Raw genomic sequence first — 16891 nt, 5'->3', positions numbered from 1 at the left:
AAAGCCAAATTATTAGGCAAATCTCCTCTCCTCGGCTGTGGTATGGCCTTTCAAAATGGAACGTAAACGCAGCCATCGGCCGGCGGCACACGTGGCATTTTCAACAGAGATGTCACACATGGCGTTTTTAGGCCGTTTTTAGTTAGTGCGTTTTCAGATCGTAAAAAAACGCATGAGCTAAAAAACCGCATCTGGTTTTTAAAAACGCATGTGTTTTTGTCTGGTTTTCTTAATTTGCGCAATGAAAAACGGCCAAAAATCCATGTGTTTCCAAAACCGCATGAGTTTTCAAAACCGCATGGTTTTTAAAAACGGATACGTTTTTTACAATCTGTATGAGTTTTTTACAGGTTTTACCAATTATCTTAAAGGGGTTGTCAGAGTTTTGAAAAAAAAAAACCCAAAAACTATAGGTGGCCGGGAGCGGGCTGCTTAAAACAATAAAGATGTACTTACCTTCCGGTGCCCTCCGGTATCCAGCGCTACTGTCGATCTGGTCCGGTCGCCATGTAAACAAACATGGCCGCCAGAGCAGCGCTGCATTCAGCTTACGGCGGGACCCGACAACCTTCTGGCCCCCATAGACAATGCTGTGTATAGGGACGGATAGGCGTACCCGGCCACGGGCGGCCGGAAGCCGAATGCAGCTCCGGCGGACATGTTTGTTTACATGGCGCCCGGACCAGAGCGACAGCAGTGCTTGATACCGGAGGGCACCGGAAGGTAAGTACATCTTTATTGTTTTAAGCAGCCCGCTCCCGGCCACCTATAGTTTTTTTTCGGAACTCTCGGACAACCCCTTTATAATTAAAACTGGTGAAAACCGAATGCGTTTTTAACGGACTGCTTAAAAAGGGCCCAAAAAAGTGGCACGTGTGCCGGCGGCCTTAGGCCAATGCCACACATGGCGTTTTTAGTCCATTTTAGTGCATGCGTTTTCAGTCCATTTTTCCCAACAAGTTGTAAGCAGCCAAATGCATGGTTAATGGTCAAAAACGGATGCTAAAAAATGGACATGTAGCATCACCGTTAGGGTGATGCCACACATGGCGTTTTTAACCCGTTTTTGGTCCGTTTTTAAGCAGTCCGTTAAAAACACATGAGTTTTTGAAAAAAGGCATCCGTTTGACAGGTTTTACCAATTATGTTAATTAAAACTGGTCAAAAACAGATGCGATTTTTAACGGACTGCTTAAAACGGACCAAAAACGGGTTCAAAGCGGCATGTGTGGCATTACCCTTAATATATTTACCATGTGTTTGGCTGGTTTGAATCTGTTCAATTTGAGTGTAAGGCTGGTGCCACGCGTGACGCTTTGTCTGCGTTTGCACCCACCAGGGCGCAGACAAAGCGTCATGTGTGGAACCAGTGTGTGGTGGCACACATGGCGTTTTTAGGCCTTTTTTGGGCCGTTTTTAGTAGTATGTTTTCAGATCGTAAAAACTGTTTTTCAAGTTTTTTGGGCCATTTCTAAGCCGTCCGTTGAAAACGGGGTTCAAAACGCCACGTGTGCCGCCGGCCTAAAACCTGCCAAATGCATGTTAAACTTTCAAAAACGTATGCGTTTTGAACGTGTTTTTGGTCCGTTTTTAAGCAGTCCGTCAAAAACTGCATGTGTCAAAAAATGCATCCGTTTTTTGAAAATACATCAGTTTTTGACAGGTTTGAATTAAGATAAAATCGGGACATTGTTTTGCATTAAAGTAATTTTTCACAGAAACGCCGATGCGATCGGGCTGCGACCCGCCACGGTGGGTGCAGTTTGGTCTGTGTTTGCAAACGCAGCCAAAACGCAACGTGGGACAGCGCCCTAAGGTTATATGTAAATGTTTGGACTGATTGCTGCATATACAATGGGCTTTATCCTAGGGGCACAAGTGACGGTCTATTGGATTAGACTCCTGTATCATGTTCTGCATATCTCCTCAATGTGCTTGAGATGGGCGATTGGCATGAACAGAAGCCCATCCAATACAATGAAGTCTCGCTGGCACTTGATACGTTTTTCTGTGGTTAAAGGCATAAAGATCATCTTGCATATTGCACAGATTCTGTTCCAGTCCTTCAGTTTCCTTACAGATCCTACAGCGCATTTCATGCTACTAAGAAATAAGATTGACATAGACCTGGTCCGGTGTGTGACTTGTATAAAAATGTTATCGTTGTCAAAGTAATCATGTGAGGATAACATCTCTGGTAACATTCAGCTACATGCATGTGACATGGAGTTCACAGGTTTGTCCACCAGAGGGCACTCATGACTCAGCTATCTGTGACTGCTCCAGCGCAGCAGAGGACTAGACAGGGGGTGCTGTTCCCTTACAAATCTCCTATAGGTGATCAATAGATATTCAGCTTGTAAAAGAACATCATGTTTGCAATTAGCTTTTCCATTGATTAGCCGCCTCTTGAGGGTCCCCATAGGCATTACTATCATTTTTTAAAAACCCTATTGTGTTATCCCCACGCACAAGAGCTACATTATGAAAACAATTTTGCTACTAGTATAGCCAAAGGGCAGTACATTTTTGTGTGATTTATACCTTGGAATGTTCTTTTATAGCAGTTTATAAATCTAGTTTATGGGGTATCTATATTATGACACTGCTTTCTTTGTTTACACTTTTGCAGTCCTATAAAAGGATCCCAATCCTTTAGGGCAGTGGTGACAAACCTATGGCACGGGTGCCAGGAGGTGGCACTCGGAGCCATTTCTGTGGGCACTCAGACCATCGCCCCAGGACAGAGTTCACCAAATAGGACCAAATCCACCAAAACTTCCTGCAGTCCCAGGCAACTTAAGAGATGCTGCTCTCAGCACTATTTTAAAGCGACACTTGTTGGCTGTTGGGAATTGCAGGAGAAGTGAGAAGGTGTTGACAGAACTGCATTATCTATGGAGGTCCTCCTGCTGCACCCAGCATTCTTCCTCTACAGAGAGACCCTAGTAAGAAGCTACAATGAGAGTCTGAATTTGCCCTCCTTCTTTCAATTGTATTGGTGGCCTCAGGGGGACAATACGATTGAAAGATGTGGAACAGTTAGCAATAAGTTACTGTTTCAAATGCTATGTTGGCACTCCACGTTAAATAATTGGATTTTGGGCACTCTGTCTCCAAAAGGTTCGCCATCACCGCTTTAGGGTGATGCCACACATGCCGCTTTGTCTGCGTTTGCAAAAGCCGCACCCACCTGGGTGGGCCACAGCCCGATCGCATCAGCGTTTCTATGGTAACGCCTGCGATAGGGAACGAGCCACCGGTGTTTTGCGTCAGTCTAATGCAAAACACCGGCGGCTCATTCCCGATCGCAGGCGTTTCCATAGAACCGCCGGTGGGCGCGGCTTTGTCTGCGTTTGTGATGCTACACATGCCGTTTTAAACCCGTTTTTCGGCTGTTTTTAAGTGGTACGTTAAAAAGTGCATGCGTTTTTTGAAAACGTATCTGTTTTTGACAGGTTTTACCAATTATCTTAATTAAAACTGGTCAAAAACAGATGCATTTTTGGACGGACTGCTTAAAAACGGACCAAAAATGGGTTAAAAACACCATGTGTGGCATCACCCTTGGGGTACGGTCACAGGCTGTGCTGCATTTACAAGTGGGTGGCGCAATGTGAGTGTACCTCGGGCTGAACGCATTTCAGTTTGCAGTGGAATGCATGTGATCGGTAAACAAATCGCATTCTTTTCACCGGAAACACTAATGAAGTCAGTCCAATGCACATCCTGTGCTTGGAAACGCAGCACTAAAGCAGCATGTGAGTGTACCCCGACATGTCTGCCGCCCTCCATTCTTGTGTCCAATTCAGACTGGACTAGCTGCCAGGTCAGCCACAGACGCATTTATTTTGGCTGCAATGGCTTCTGGGCAGCCTGCTCATAAAACTCTCCGACTACTGCACACATTTGTGGCACTCGGGACACAATAGTACCAGTGCCAGAATGACTTATCTGCTAAGCGCCCCAAAATTAAATATGTACCTCATTACTGACAGCTAGTAGGAAAACAAAACTGGTGGAGGTAACAACTCTCTAAATAAATGTCACCCATAGGGTTTAGAAGCACAATACAATCACTGTTAACATTTGTGTTCTAAAAACACACAATGTTAACACCTCTGTTTACACGGTGTTAACATTACGCCTTGTTAGCTTCGCACTTTGTAAACGCAAACATTCAGGGTGTGGTCACCATAGCCCATCTCCTCTTCTCAGATATTGGGAGTCATTTACTAGGGGCCCGATTCGCGTTATCCCGACCTGTTACCTGAATATTTCCGATTTGCGACGATTTTTCTTGGAGCGCCCTGGGATTTTGGCGCACGCGTTTGGATTGTGGTGCATCGGCGACGGCATGCACGCAACGGGAATCGGGGTGTGGCCGAACGGAAACCTGACGGATTCGGAAAAACCGCCACATTTAAAAAAAAAACAAAAAAAAACCTGGTGGACGTCGGAGGAACTGCCTTAGTGAATCCCGCCAGAACCCGAATCCTCCGCAGAGAATGCGCCGCTGGATCACGAATGGACCGGGTAAGTGAATCTGCCCCATTGTGCTGGGTTTGAAAACGCATGCAAGAACAGAATCAAAACCCTATGGTCGGACAGCTCTTATATCCATCATTGCAATCACTGACCGTTACATATGATGTAAAAAGTGCAATAATAACTGAGCTGTATCTTCACACCTTCCTAAATAAATACAATGCATTCTCTGTTATGCGCTCTAATATCTGTCGGCATCGCCCAAACAATTTTATCCCATGAATACAGAAGGGATACCGCCCATGGACTTTATAATTATTCTAACAATGCCATTAAATAATCTGCTTTCAACACATTTACAAAGATTTCAACACAGCAGGAGTGCAGGCAAACAAATGTCACATTCAATTATTTCACACCTTGTAGTGCACACGTTATTATTATCGGGAAAAGGGAGAGGACATTTTTCCAAGGATCTAAATGACTTACGACAGATTCCTTACATCAACAGCTGCCTAAGAATAGAGAGCTAAGGATGTCACATTGTTAACTAGCTGACAGTGGAGGTGGTGTGAAGCCGCGCACCGCTCCGGGGAAATGCAGGGAGACTTTCCCAGCACATTCCTCAAAGTTTCACTCACTGCTGGAAGTCCTCATGCGTCAGATGAACAGTCTGCAATGAGCATGACCTACAGCAGAGCCCGCCAGACTACCAAGATTCCTCAAGAGGTATACCAATTCACAGTACAGGCAGTCCCCTAAGGACACCCGACTTACAGACAACCCCTAGTTACAGACGGACCCCTCTGCCCACTGTGACCTCTGGTGAAGCTCTCTGGATACATTACTACAGTCCCAAACTGCAATGATCAACTGTAAGGTGTCTGTAATGAAGCTTTATTGATAATCCTTGGTCCCATGAGAGCAACAAAGTTTTAAAATCCAATTGTCACTGGGACAAAAACAACATTTCGTCTGGAGCTACAACTATAAAATATACAGTTCCAACTTACATACAAATTCAACTTAAGTTCAAACCAAAGGACCCTATCTTGTATATAACCATAATGCTGCTTTTCACAGGGTCAGGCACCTCCTTACCTGTGACTATTACAAAGTAATATACATATAAATGAAGGGAGACTCCCACCCACCGAGCGCAACCAGAAGCTACAATATGCTTGTCTATCCCTTGAATTTACTTTACTGTCCCCTGACGGGCAACTTTAATCTGCGTTATGAGATTTTGTTTCCAGTTTGCTGGCGCCTCAGCTATTCTTCATTCCCGATATTACTCTAATGTCTTTGTACAAGTGATGTGGAATAGGATGGCTCCTTATAGTTAAAAATGTATTATTAATGCAGAAAAGTTACCAGGTGGACGTTTATAATATTCCTGTACATATGGTGCAATAAATAAATGCAGGCATCATGTGTAGCAGTGGTGGCGAACCTATGGCACAGGTGCCTGTGGCGACACTCGGAGCCCTTGCTGTGGGCACCCAGGCCATCACCCCAGCATGAAGTTCACCAGACAGGACTCAAAGAATCTTCTTGCAGAATCTTCCTACAATGATGGACAATTTTTTCCTCCTCCTTTCAGCTGCATTGGTGTCCTTAGGAGGCTGAACGATTGAAAGTTGTCAAAGAACAAGGAGAAATAAATTACTGCTTAAATTGCTGTGCTGGCACTTTGCAATAAATAAGTGGCTTTTGGTTGAAGTTTGGGCACTCCGGCTCTAAAAGGTTCGCCATCACTGATGTATAGGATTATACAATATCAGTTCAATGAAGGTTCAACATTTAGCACTTGGTGTAGCCCAAGCCATCTAGAGCGGCCATATTTCAGAATACAGCATGTAGACGCGGTTAACTTTCTGAATAATCAGAGTGAAGTCACAAGCTATCGTAATTGAAGCAGATTATCCAGTTTCCTCCCACACTCCAAAAACATACTGGTAGGTTGATTAGATTGTGAGCCCCATTGGGGACAGGGACTGATTTGGCAAATTGTGTGCGGTGCTGCATAATCTGTGCGCTATATAAATAAAGGAATTATTATTATTATCCAGGCAATCTCATAGATAACCAAGGATGTGGTTCTCCATAGATTTAGTATTACACTAAACTGTAGAGAGAATACCACATACAATGTAGTAATCTCCTGTATTGGAGTCAGAGATAAGGTTAATGTAATGACCTTACAGAATATCTAAACTTATGACCTGGTTACTGAGGATCAATGCGGCATCACCGATCAGAGCCAGGTTACAACATAGGTTGCAGAAGGCAAGACATGTGCTGATCAATACAGCTGCCTCCAGATATTAAATCAAAGCTGGATTCTCAGGGCTGCAGAGATGAAAGGGTTAAATGAAAACAAAGCGAGAATGCTGAATGTTCACAGCGTGTTACTATACACTATAACAGGCTGCACATCTTTACTGCATGTCCGCCGGCTGCCAGGGGCTGCGCCTGAGGCCAGAGCGCTCTCCAGTGACCTCGCTTGCCAGACAGCATTTCACAGAGAAATGATCGCTCTTTGTTTCCGGGCAGAGAGAGTGACTCCCGCACCTGTTCCTTGCCACTGGAACTTCCTGCTAGCCGGAGACTCCAGTCCTACCAAGCGCACTGATAATTTCCATTTTCTAAGGACCTTGTCGCCCTCATTCACCAACAATCCAGCCCAGTTATAACGGATGCGGAAACAATACGGACACAAAACAGATGCGTTTTTTGCTGGCTACATACAGACACCTCTTTGTGAATGAGCCCTAATTCCCAGGAATTTAGGAACAAATTGACACCTAGGTGTTACTTTTCTCCTGATAAAATGGACAGGTCATAACACAATGGCTATCTACAACTTTTTGTATGTAAGGAGTGTCCTGGGACCCATTCACAACTTCTACCAACCAGCTGTTAATGCACTGCAGAATTTATAGTGGGAATACTAAAATATGGTACAACACAAAGTTGTAGGGAAAAAAACTTCAACGTTAAATAATGAGAAATACAATTATTTTACTTAGCCAAACCTATCAGCCATAATTATATTTTTTAAAAATTAATTATTAAGGCAGAGTTAACCAAGGTCGAGGGCCTTTTTCCTTTTCATTTTTCACTCTCCACCTTCAAATATGTACAACTTTTTTATTTTTCCATGTAAAGAGTTATGTGACAGCTTGTTCTCTGCGTAACAAATTGCACTTCATAGGGATGGTATTTAATTCCATGCCGTGTACTGGGAACCAGGAAAACAGTGAAATTGGTAAAAAAATGCATTTGCTCCATTTTCTTGTGGGCTTGGATTTTACGGCTTTCACTGTGCCATTTTGACTGTACCGCCCTTTAAACACTTATTTATCACCAGTTGCCTTTAGTAACAAATATCTACTCTGCGAGGTGGAGAAACCAACCTTAGTGCAATCTTACACAGTTTAAAAGGGGTAAATAGGGCTAAGCGGCAATACCAAGCACAAGGCACAGCCACTATAGTGTATAAAGGGCTGTGGCTGGTAGACTGTGAAGGAGTTGCAGTCTATTTAAGCTGCTGAATGTCTGCTAATCTATTGATCCTCTATCCTAAACACAAGTGCAATACCCATTCAGCATTAGCACCCAAGTGACCTTTTCCTTCTGCAGCCCTGTTGCATAGACAGCAATATAAAGCAATAACATGCTGGCTGCCCTAAATTGCCACTCGAAGGCACTTAAAGCCCACTATGCTATGAGAGGGGCACTCAATACAAAACCAAAAATTTCCCATGTACAAATTTCTATATGTCAGCCTGCGTATAAGCAATATTGTAATTTGTAAATATGGCATAGTCTTTGTGTAAAAAAAAAAAAGTCAGCTAAAGAATATACAAAAAAAAACAAAACAATAGTTATAAGCATAAAATAAACACAAGAGGGAGGGAGAGCTAGGTGGCATGGTGTGTATCCGGAGCATGGCTGCTCCTGTCTGGGCCGGGGATCCCCCTGTGGATTGGGTGAGCAGCTGTGGATTCGCTGCAGTCACAGATTATTGTTGCAGTAGAAGGGACGGCCATCTGTGCCCTCTTCTCAGAGTGCTGTGCTCCTTTACTCAAGACCCTACAGTCCCACACGAGCCTCCCCCATTACAGGACTGACACAGATAATTCAGCATACTGACAGCAGTGGCCACAATGTGTTAGTTTCAATTTGGAAGATCTTCTCATTAGCCGTATAAAATCCATGTACAAGTGTTTGCACTCGGACGACTGGCGTACACTACCATCTTGTACTGGAGAATGCTAAACAAGACAGATTTCTGTGGAAAAGCCATTTTCTCTCATCAATAATGTAGACACCATATGTTTGTGATCAGACAATGATAGAACGCTTTGAAAAGAGGAAAAAGCTAAAACCAGACATGAAAATCACTATGATGGTAAACAGCATTCTTCTACCCTGACAAGACTTCCATGGGATGAAATGAGCAGAATAGACATGTTTACACAGAAACAAGCGCAAATAAAGCAGCAACTTCTAAAAGGCACATAACACAACTGACGAGAATCTGTCACTACGACAGACAGACATATTAAAATATAGGGCGAGTGGGTAGCACTTCTGCCTTGCAGCACTGGGGTCCTGGGTTCGAATCCCATCCAGGTCAACACCTGCAATGAGTTTGTATGTTCTCTCCGTGTTTGTGTGGGTTTCCTCTGGGTCTTCCGGTTTCCTCCCACACTCCAAAACATACTGTTAGGTTGTTTAGATTGGGAGCCCCATGGGGACAGGGACCAATTTGACATGCTTTGTCAAATGCATAATCTGTGTGTGCTCTATAAATAAAGAATTATTATTTGGGCCATGGTAAGAGCTGGTTGGCTGAGAAGAATCATGTGACGCAGGTCATGCCTGTGCGGAGCCGAGAATGCCGTCTATTGGAGGAGATTTGGAGGAGATTATTAACTAGTGTAACGCTGGAAATATCTGGCATGTAGAAGTTACATTATTAGTTTAGATATGGGCTCCAATATACAAGAGGTAGGTTAACAGTAACCACAATAGAACAATAATTAAAAGTACAATAATAGTGCAGAATTCTTTTTGCCTTTTTGTAGATACGTTTGATTTATACCCTCCATCATAGAAAGTAACGTAAACCATTACATTGGAAAATGTGTTTTTACGTAAGCCAAATAGTTTTGGCAGTGTATTCATAGATTATGTTTCTCCACTAGATATGTGAGGAGAAGGAATCTATAGCCGTACCTGATTGAATGCCTTCAGGGGAAATTTCTTCTTGTCCCGCTCTTTTCCTCTCTCCATCTCTCTCTCTGAGCTGCCAGCATCATGGTTGTGTCCATTCTCGCTCGGCTCAGCACAAATGTATTTCCCTGACTCTCGGGGCTTCTTGGGAAGATGCCTTTCCCATTTCTCTTTTCGTTCAGGTGGTTTCAAGGCCAGGTCTTTCTGCAAAGATAAAATAAGATCAAGTGTAAGTTGAGGATGCAAATCACATTTATTGATCCAATATTGTATCTTACCAAAATCAACCGGCATATCAAATGTGCCTCACCTGGATACCAACCATCAAGTACACAAGATATATCATTCTGCAAGCAGTGGGCATGTGAATGCCAAGTAATATGGGATAGTGACCCTTTTATTAACACAATTCACCTTTTCCCTATCCCTATGTTTGGGTAAGGCAAAAGTCAATGGGAATAAAATCTACAGTGGATGCTCCAAACAACTATATTAAAGTCTTGCCGGTAGAACTAAAATAATGGACAACTCAACAGAAACCCAACAATTATGATGGAAACCACTGGTCTATGTTATGTTAAATATTGAGGAACCTCATATATGGATGGATGACCTTAGCCTACTTACGAGACCTGAAGGAAGAATAAGATATAGGGGTATATGTGCTGGTTAGGAATATCCCATAGACTGGCTGCTATGCTCTTGAATCCTGGCAACCACATTTATAAATCATTTGAGCTTTATAAGAGTATAATAGCTTCTAGTCTCTCCCAAAGCTCAAAGCTGCCCGGTACAGACAATAGGCACCATGGTAGTGGTCAGGCCCTGTCATTCCCTATCTATACCTGCGTAAGAAACATCCTCAAAACTACCTCCAATATAACACGAAACATGTCAACCAACAGCAAGGCAAATATAATTTTCAGCACAGGTAAGTGATACAACCCATAGATAGCCAAATGCCTTCTGATACTAACCACATGGCTTGTACTGCAGACGCTATACCAAACACTGAAAAATCTAACACCTGTCAGAAAATGGCAGATGTCTATAAATATCCTCAGATATTGTATTACAGTGTCCAGAACTTTGAAGAAAAATAATGAGAAGCAATTAAGCGGAGAGAGGAAAAAAAATAGAGTCCTACGAGCTGGCAGCGATTCTCCAGTGACTGGCTCTTATTATAAAGCAACACCAGGCATCCCTCCCGACACATCCATCAGGTAATTTCATTACAACAACACGGCTTCTGAACTCATCTTTTACCTAAGATTTTTTTTAATAAGCTTCATTAATCGGCAAATGAAAAGCCATTTTGAGACTAATTGGATTTTTAAGACGATACGAATATAAGAGTCTGCAAAAAACAGGAATGGGTACAAGGTAAAAGACAGTGCAGTGGCTGTGATGCCTGGTTGGTGATACAGGACTACAGGTATATGGGCACTAATGCTGCGTTCACCCGTCACAATGGTTAACACACAGGAACATTGGAAACGGAATTAAATGACGTCTACAATAGGTTATCATTGTGTTAATATCACATTTACAGAAATGCTACGTTAATTCAATGTTAACACGATGAACCTACAATCCTCTGCACTGCTCCGACAGAGTGCACCATTTTTTTTTTTTGGTGCACCTTTTACATGCAACACAATTCTGTCGGACTTTGCATGTTAAATGTGGCACACGTTCCAGCGGAGCACCAGAAAACCCATTTCAATGACGAAATATGTGTTGAGTGAAGAATAGTACAGCCGCAAAACAAAAGGGTCGCATGTGACACATATGTGGCGCGGTCACTTCTTAAATAATTGTGCAAGCAGTTTGCACCTGAAAGAATTTGCAAAGTCCGACAGAAAACTGGCGCACTTAGTAAATGTGCCCCAATGTGTGACCGCAAACAGAGAGTCTGTACATGTACATGTATTTCACTGATGACGACAAGTATGTGTGATGCATGTCAATGAGTGGGAATTCACAATTCGCTGCTGCAGCTTGGTCTAGTTGATGAATTGAGTTGTATGCATTGTTCCAATTTGGATGCACTGGATCCCCTGAAGGGAGCTTGTGATGACAAACTGAGTCTGTGGGATACCCATTGTGACTATTCAGGAGAGTGGCTCCACCCCCTCAAAATATTAAGACTTTTCAGGAGTTATTTTCCTGCATTATGCCTAATCTACCAGACCTCCATAAGGAATCATATACCACCCTAAATAACCGAATGCTAATGTGCAAAATCCACACATAAGGACCCCTCCGTCCCACCTGCTCTTCTCATTCAGCCGGCTGTCTCTCCCATGCGCAAGATTTGCAGTCGGCTGACGTCACCGGCTGGGATGGAGGGGTGAATATTGGCCTGGGGCTTGCATAATTGGTGAATGGTCACATTGTATTTAGCGGTTATTCAATTTCTTAGGCACTAGTCATTGGGGAGAAGTATTAATCTGTGGGTACAGGGTTTACCGTTATCTGCTACTCCAGATTAATCCCTGATGCCGGATGATTAGTCTGGTGCAGTATAAAACTGACGCCTTGTACTGTGCACCTCCTATTAGTTGATCTAGCTTGCTGCAACCAATATTAAATTCACTGGTGCAAAGTCTATTTCCTGAGAGACCTTTTTACCACGGACACACCATTTTTCGGACATGTGTGAAAATGGTCTAAATTTGTCAAGAAATGTGGTACATGAAATTTCAGGTGCAAATTACTCTAGTATTCTGGTGTGGACAGATGGACGTCTCCCCCATTGAGCATGTATAGGAATCTACCATTACTATTCCTAAGCTACTGCCTGGCATCCAGTTTTCCTTTCTCCATTAAAAACACAACATGTATAGTCAGACCATATGTGAATGAGTACAGGAATGAACAGAGGAATAGCTGCCAGCTAAACAAGCATTTGGAGTACAGTTATCTAAAGTGCAAGATCACCATAATTCATTAATTTATATATGAGCACCGTAAAGAAGCGATCCATTTTCTCTCTTCTTTGTTACTACCTTCCTTTGTAAAGTGCAGTATGCTCCCTTTCATAAAGCCCCAGATGAGCTATATGTAGCTATTATGGTGCCTCTTTTATGCTCCATAGAATTGTTATTTTAACTGGACCCATCTTTATAATCTGATTAGAGATATAGGATATATATTAAAAATACACAGAAATACATAAAAAACATACACACAAACACTATAGGAAAAGCTGAAAAGGGAACAAACTGTGAGAAGGTAACACATTTCCAAAGGTCCTGCAGGTCATTCATGCAAAACAGAGATAACAAAAAACTGTCCAAGTAAAGTGGAATAATAAAGGAAACCTGAACCATCGGAAACCTTGTATAAAAGTGTAAACATCCAGAACACATCAGTTTGCTGGCAGACGGTTCAGTTTGCGACAAGTCCAAGCAACTCTTTAAACGCTACAACATCATTTCGCTCCTGGTCATGGTACGGCATCAGACAATGCTACACTTTAAGTAGATACAACCTCGAAAAATGGGTCACCAATTTCATATTTTACTGCGCAAAACCAGATAATATTATATATTTTTTTATTTGTTGTTTTACTGTTGCCTTTTTAGTTCATTTTTTTCAATGATTTTTGTGGATGACATCTTCCCTGAGATCTAGTTGCAGCATTTAGTGATGTGCTTTACAGCAGCCTGAGAGCCATAGGCATCTATAGTCTGGAGTGGTCTCCTTGAGGTGTATGGAGCTTTTCTAGCCATGCTTTGTGCAGAAAAACTGTGACATTGTTGTTGGTGAAGGCAGAGATGTAATGCTGTGTGTTCTACAGAGATAGGATTAGAATAGATACTATCTGTGATGTTTAGGAGGCGAACGCTGTGCAGAAGTCCCTGCTGTACAGAATATGTAAGTGACACGCTTATTAATAAAGCCCACTGTGAGCTGAAGAATATAGTCAAAATTCTTGAAAATCTGTGTTATGTTTGACATAAAAAAATGTAATTAAAAAAGTATTTTCTGGATGACACTTTCCCAGGATTTTATTTAAGGGTCAAATAATCTGAGGTGCGACGCTCATTTGTCATGCTTTTATGACCTGGCAAACAGCACAATCAAGTGAAAAATCACCCGAAAAACACAAAATATAGTAAAATTGTATCCAAATGCAATGTGACCATGTGAATATAAAAAACATTTTTTCAGCACTGTATTGATTAGTACACAATGGGGAAAAAAAACCTCAAACACGCGATCATGAGTTGGAAGCGATGTATGAACAAACCATTAGCGTCACCCCTCCGTGTCACCCAGCTGGTGAGACCGGGTGCTACTGCACTGACATGCACAAAGGTCTGAGCGGACTGACAAAAAACAATATTTACTTTGTGAAGCTGGGATCATTTTACCATGTGCAGAAAACTGGATTACATCAAAGCTCAGAGGAAAAGATGAAAACAGGAAGCCTATGCACGAGGGATAAAGAACGCTTTATGTCAAGGCCAACGCCATAATGAAAAGGGACAGATTCGAAGCAACCTCTGGCATGTCTACAAGGGCTGCAGCCTCTATCTTTCACAAAGCAAGTGGAAGGATATAGAATACAGCCATGTACAGATCAGACATAAAAGGAGGATACATCGATACCAACAATAATATGTACACATACATAACCAGCAGAGACAGAACACCTATAGAAGGCAAAAAATAATCCAATACAGTGCAGTAAACAGTCTTTACTAACAGCAGAAGTCTCTTAAAGGGAACCTGTAATAAGGTTCACAATGATGTCCTTCTACACTATGGTAGATTACTCATTATACAGAAAAAAAGAAGACTTTGTATAAATAGGACAACATTGGAAATAGATGCCACTCAGACTTGTGATAAGGAACAATGTGACATCAATTAAGCCAAGATGACACATTTGTGAGAGAGGCTTGTGATGTGTCGGGGTGGTATATTACTGACCTTCAATAGTAATTAGTTTGGGTAATGTGACCATTATCTAAGTATGTATGCTTATACATGGCCTAGGGCATGTTTGCTCTCTTGAGCTTTTGTTACTGCTTCAGTACTTCTTAGTTACTTGTCCTTAGGCTATATACTGCCACAGATACAGATTGTTCCCATCCCACACAATACCTGTCTTGTACATACAGGAATTATTTTATGACCTAGTTTCATGCATACGTTGAATTGTTTTGACTTTTTTTTATATATGTGGATTTGGCCATTGGTAGCCAAATGAAGTCAGCACCATGTATTTGTTGGGAAAAATGTGCCAAAATTGGCACAGAACCTGGAGCAGGGTATAGTTAGCTTGCAAACGTTGGGGGGGCTCTGCCCCACACCATGGCCGGGTACTGCCCTTCCCCACCAAACCAGCATAGACGCCGATAACCAAGTCTATAAGCGGTTATAAATTCCTTCCTCCCTATGCCCCTTTTGTGAATAATTACAATAAAAAAAAAATAAAATACTGTAGTTCATGATATGGTATATAATCTGCTGATGAATTTTTATATATTTCCATATTAGACATTTATGGAACCGAATATCCATTTCACACATCATAATGATTTTGTGCATATGCGACTCCAGCCTAGGGCTGTATCCACAGTTTACAAACTTTTTTACCAACAGTGTTAGATTTCGCATTGAAGACAATTAAAAGGGTTCAAATCTGAATTAAAAATGAATGGAGGGGACTTGAAAATCTGTGCTCTCTAAATCTAGCCAATACATACATTTTTTGGAAATTCAACTCCATACCTCCATATAGATTTCAGCGTGGAATCTACATGGGACATTCACCAGGATGTGGTCACCAACAATTTCACCTGAAAATGGAAACTTTTTTCAGAGAATAAAATATACTTTGTAGCATTCCCTTTTATAAGTGATAAGAACAAAAAGTAAAATCCCTCCAAAGTCACATGGACACAAGCTAAAGAGTCACGTTTGCAGAGATGGGTAATGCTGAGTACGTAGTATACAGGTGCATAGTAATATAATGTGATCCTATCCCATCAGAGATGAAGAGAGCCAACTCCATTTTCAATGCAAATGAAAGCTTTGACAGACAGTTTATCAAAATGTAAAAAGATGTTTGTTTGTGGAAACTGACTAAGCACTGGCAAAACCTGTGGATGGTAACTCCAGCACACTGCAACATAGTCCAGTACCTGGGTAATGGAGAACATTTGCATATGACCTTCCTCCTGTCTCCTGACAGCGTCTTATCGTCTAGAAGTTAGTACATTGCATGTTGCAGTTTATATATCTCTTTACACCAACATCATGATTGAACATAAATTGAATAGCAGTTGTCAAAGGGTTAAGCATAAATGATTCCTGGTACTAATTCTATAAAACAAATTTAATATATAAACCAAACCACAAAAACCTATGGAAATATATTAATATAGACCAAGAGTTTAATTAAAATAGAATCTTTATCAGCGAATACCATAATTACAATAAAAAAATTCATAAATAGAAAAGGAAAATGTAAGGTGTAAACTATATATGGCGCAACAAGACGGGATCCCATATTATATTTATAATAGGAGCCGAAAAGTAGCGGTTTGGCACGTGTTGGAATAAACCAGTACTTTGCTTCACAACTTTGGAGTGCTGCCATTTGGGGGAAGTGTATCAGTCTGTCAGAATACTGGAGTAATTTGCACCTGAAATGTTGTGTCCCTCATTCTTCTGAGGGGTTTACACCATTAGCAGGTACACAAAAAAGGAGGGCTATCTACATCAGCCAGTGCGCCAAAAATTCAATATAGTGGAGCAGCAAAGTAGACCAACTAATAGGAGGTGCAAAGTACGGCAGTCTAAGGGCTTATTCAGACAGCCCTTAGAGGCAGTGTTCGAGTTGCATAATTTGCAACCAGATTACAGCCCCCCATAGACATGCAGTGAGCACATGGTGTGTCACCAAGGCTGGCGGGACCGCCGCAAAATATAGGACATGTCTATATTCTGGTAGATTTGCTGGCGGCTGCTCGTCTTCCTATGGAGGGCGGAGGGGTTCTCATCCCTCCCAGCCCTGTGCTTGCCCGGGATCCGGTACAGGCGAGTATACGGCCATCTGAATGAGCCCTTATACTGCACAAGATAATTATCCAGAATCAGATTATCAGGGATTAATCTGGCGCAGCAGAGAACGGTCTAT

At 42.0% G+C, this 16891-nt stretch overlaps 1 protein-coding gene across 12 annotated transcripts in view; it reads right to left on the bottom strand.

The window, feature by feature from the left end:
• The window catches only part of FBRSL1 (fibrosin like 1), a 305906-nt gene that overhangs the window by 195633 nt on the left and 93382 nt on the right, over positions 1-16891 (bottom strand). For all 12 annotated transcript variants that reach the window (XM_072144436.1, XM_072144440.1, XM_072144439.1 and 9 more), the window contains exon 3: positions 9736-9936. In XM_072144436.1, the coding sequence (XP_072000537.1) occupies positions 9736-9936 (201 nt within the window). The remainder of the gene's footprint in view (positions 1-9735; positions 9937-16891) is intronic.

Source organism: Engystomops pustulosus, chromosome 1 (assembly GCF_040894005.1).
Source record: "Engystomops pustulosus chromosome 1, aEngPut4.maternal, whole genome shotgun sequence".
NCBI classification, from domain to species: Eukaryota; Metazoa; Chordata; class Amphibia; order Anura; family Leptodactylidae; genus Engystomops; species Engystomops pustulosus.
Note: the sequence above shows the minus strand (reverse complement) of the source record. Positions and strands in the feature narration are given on the sequence as shown.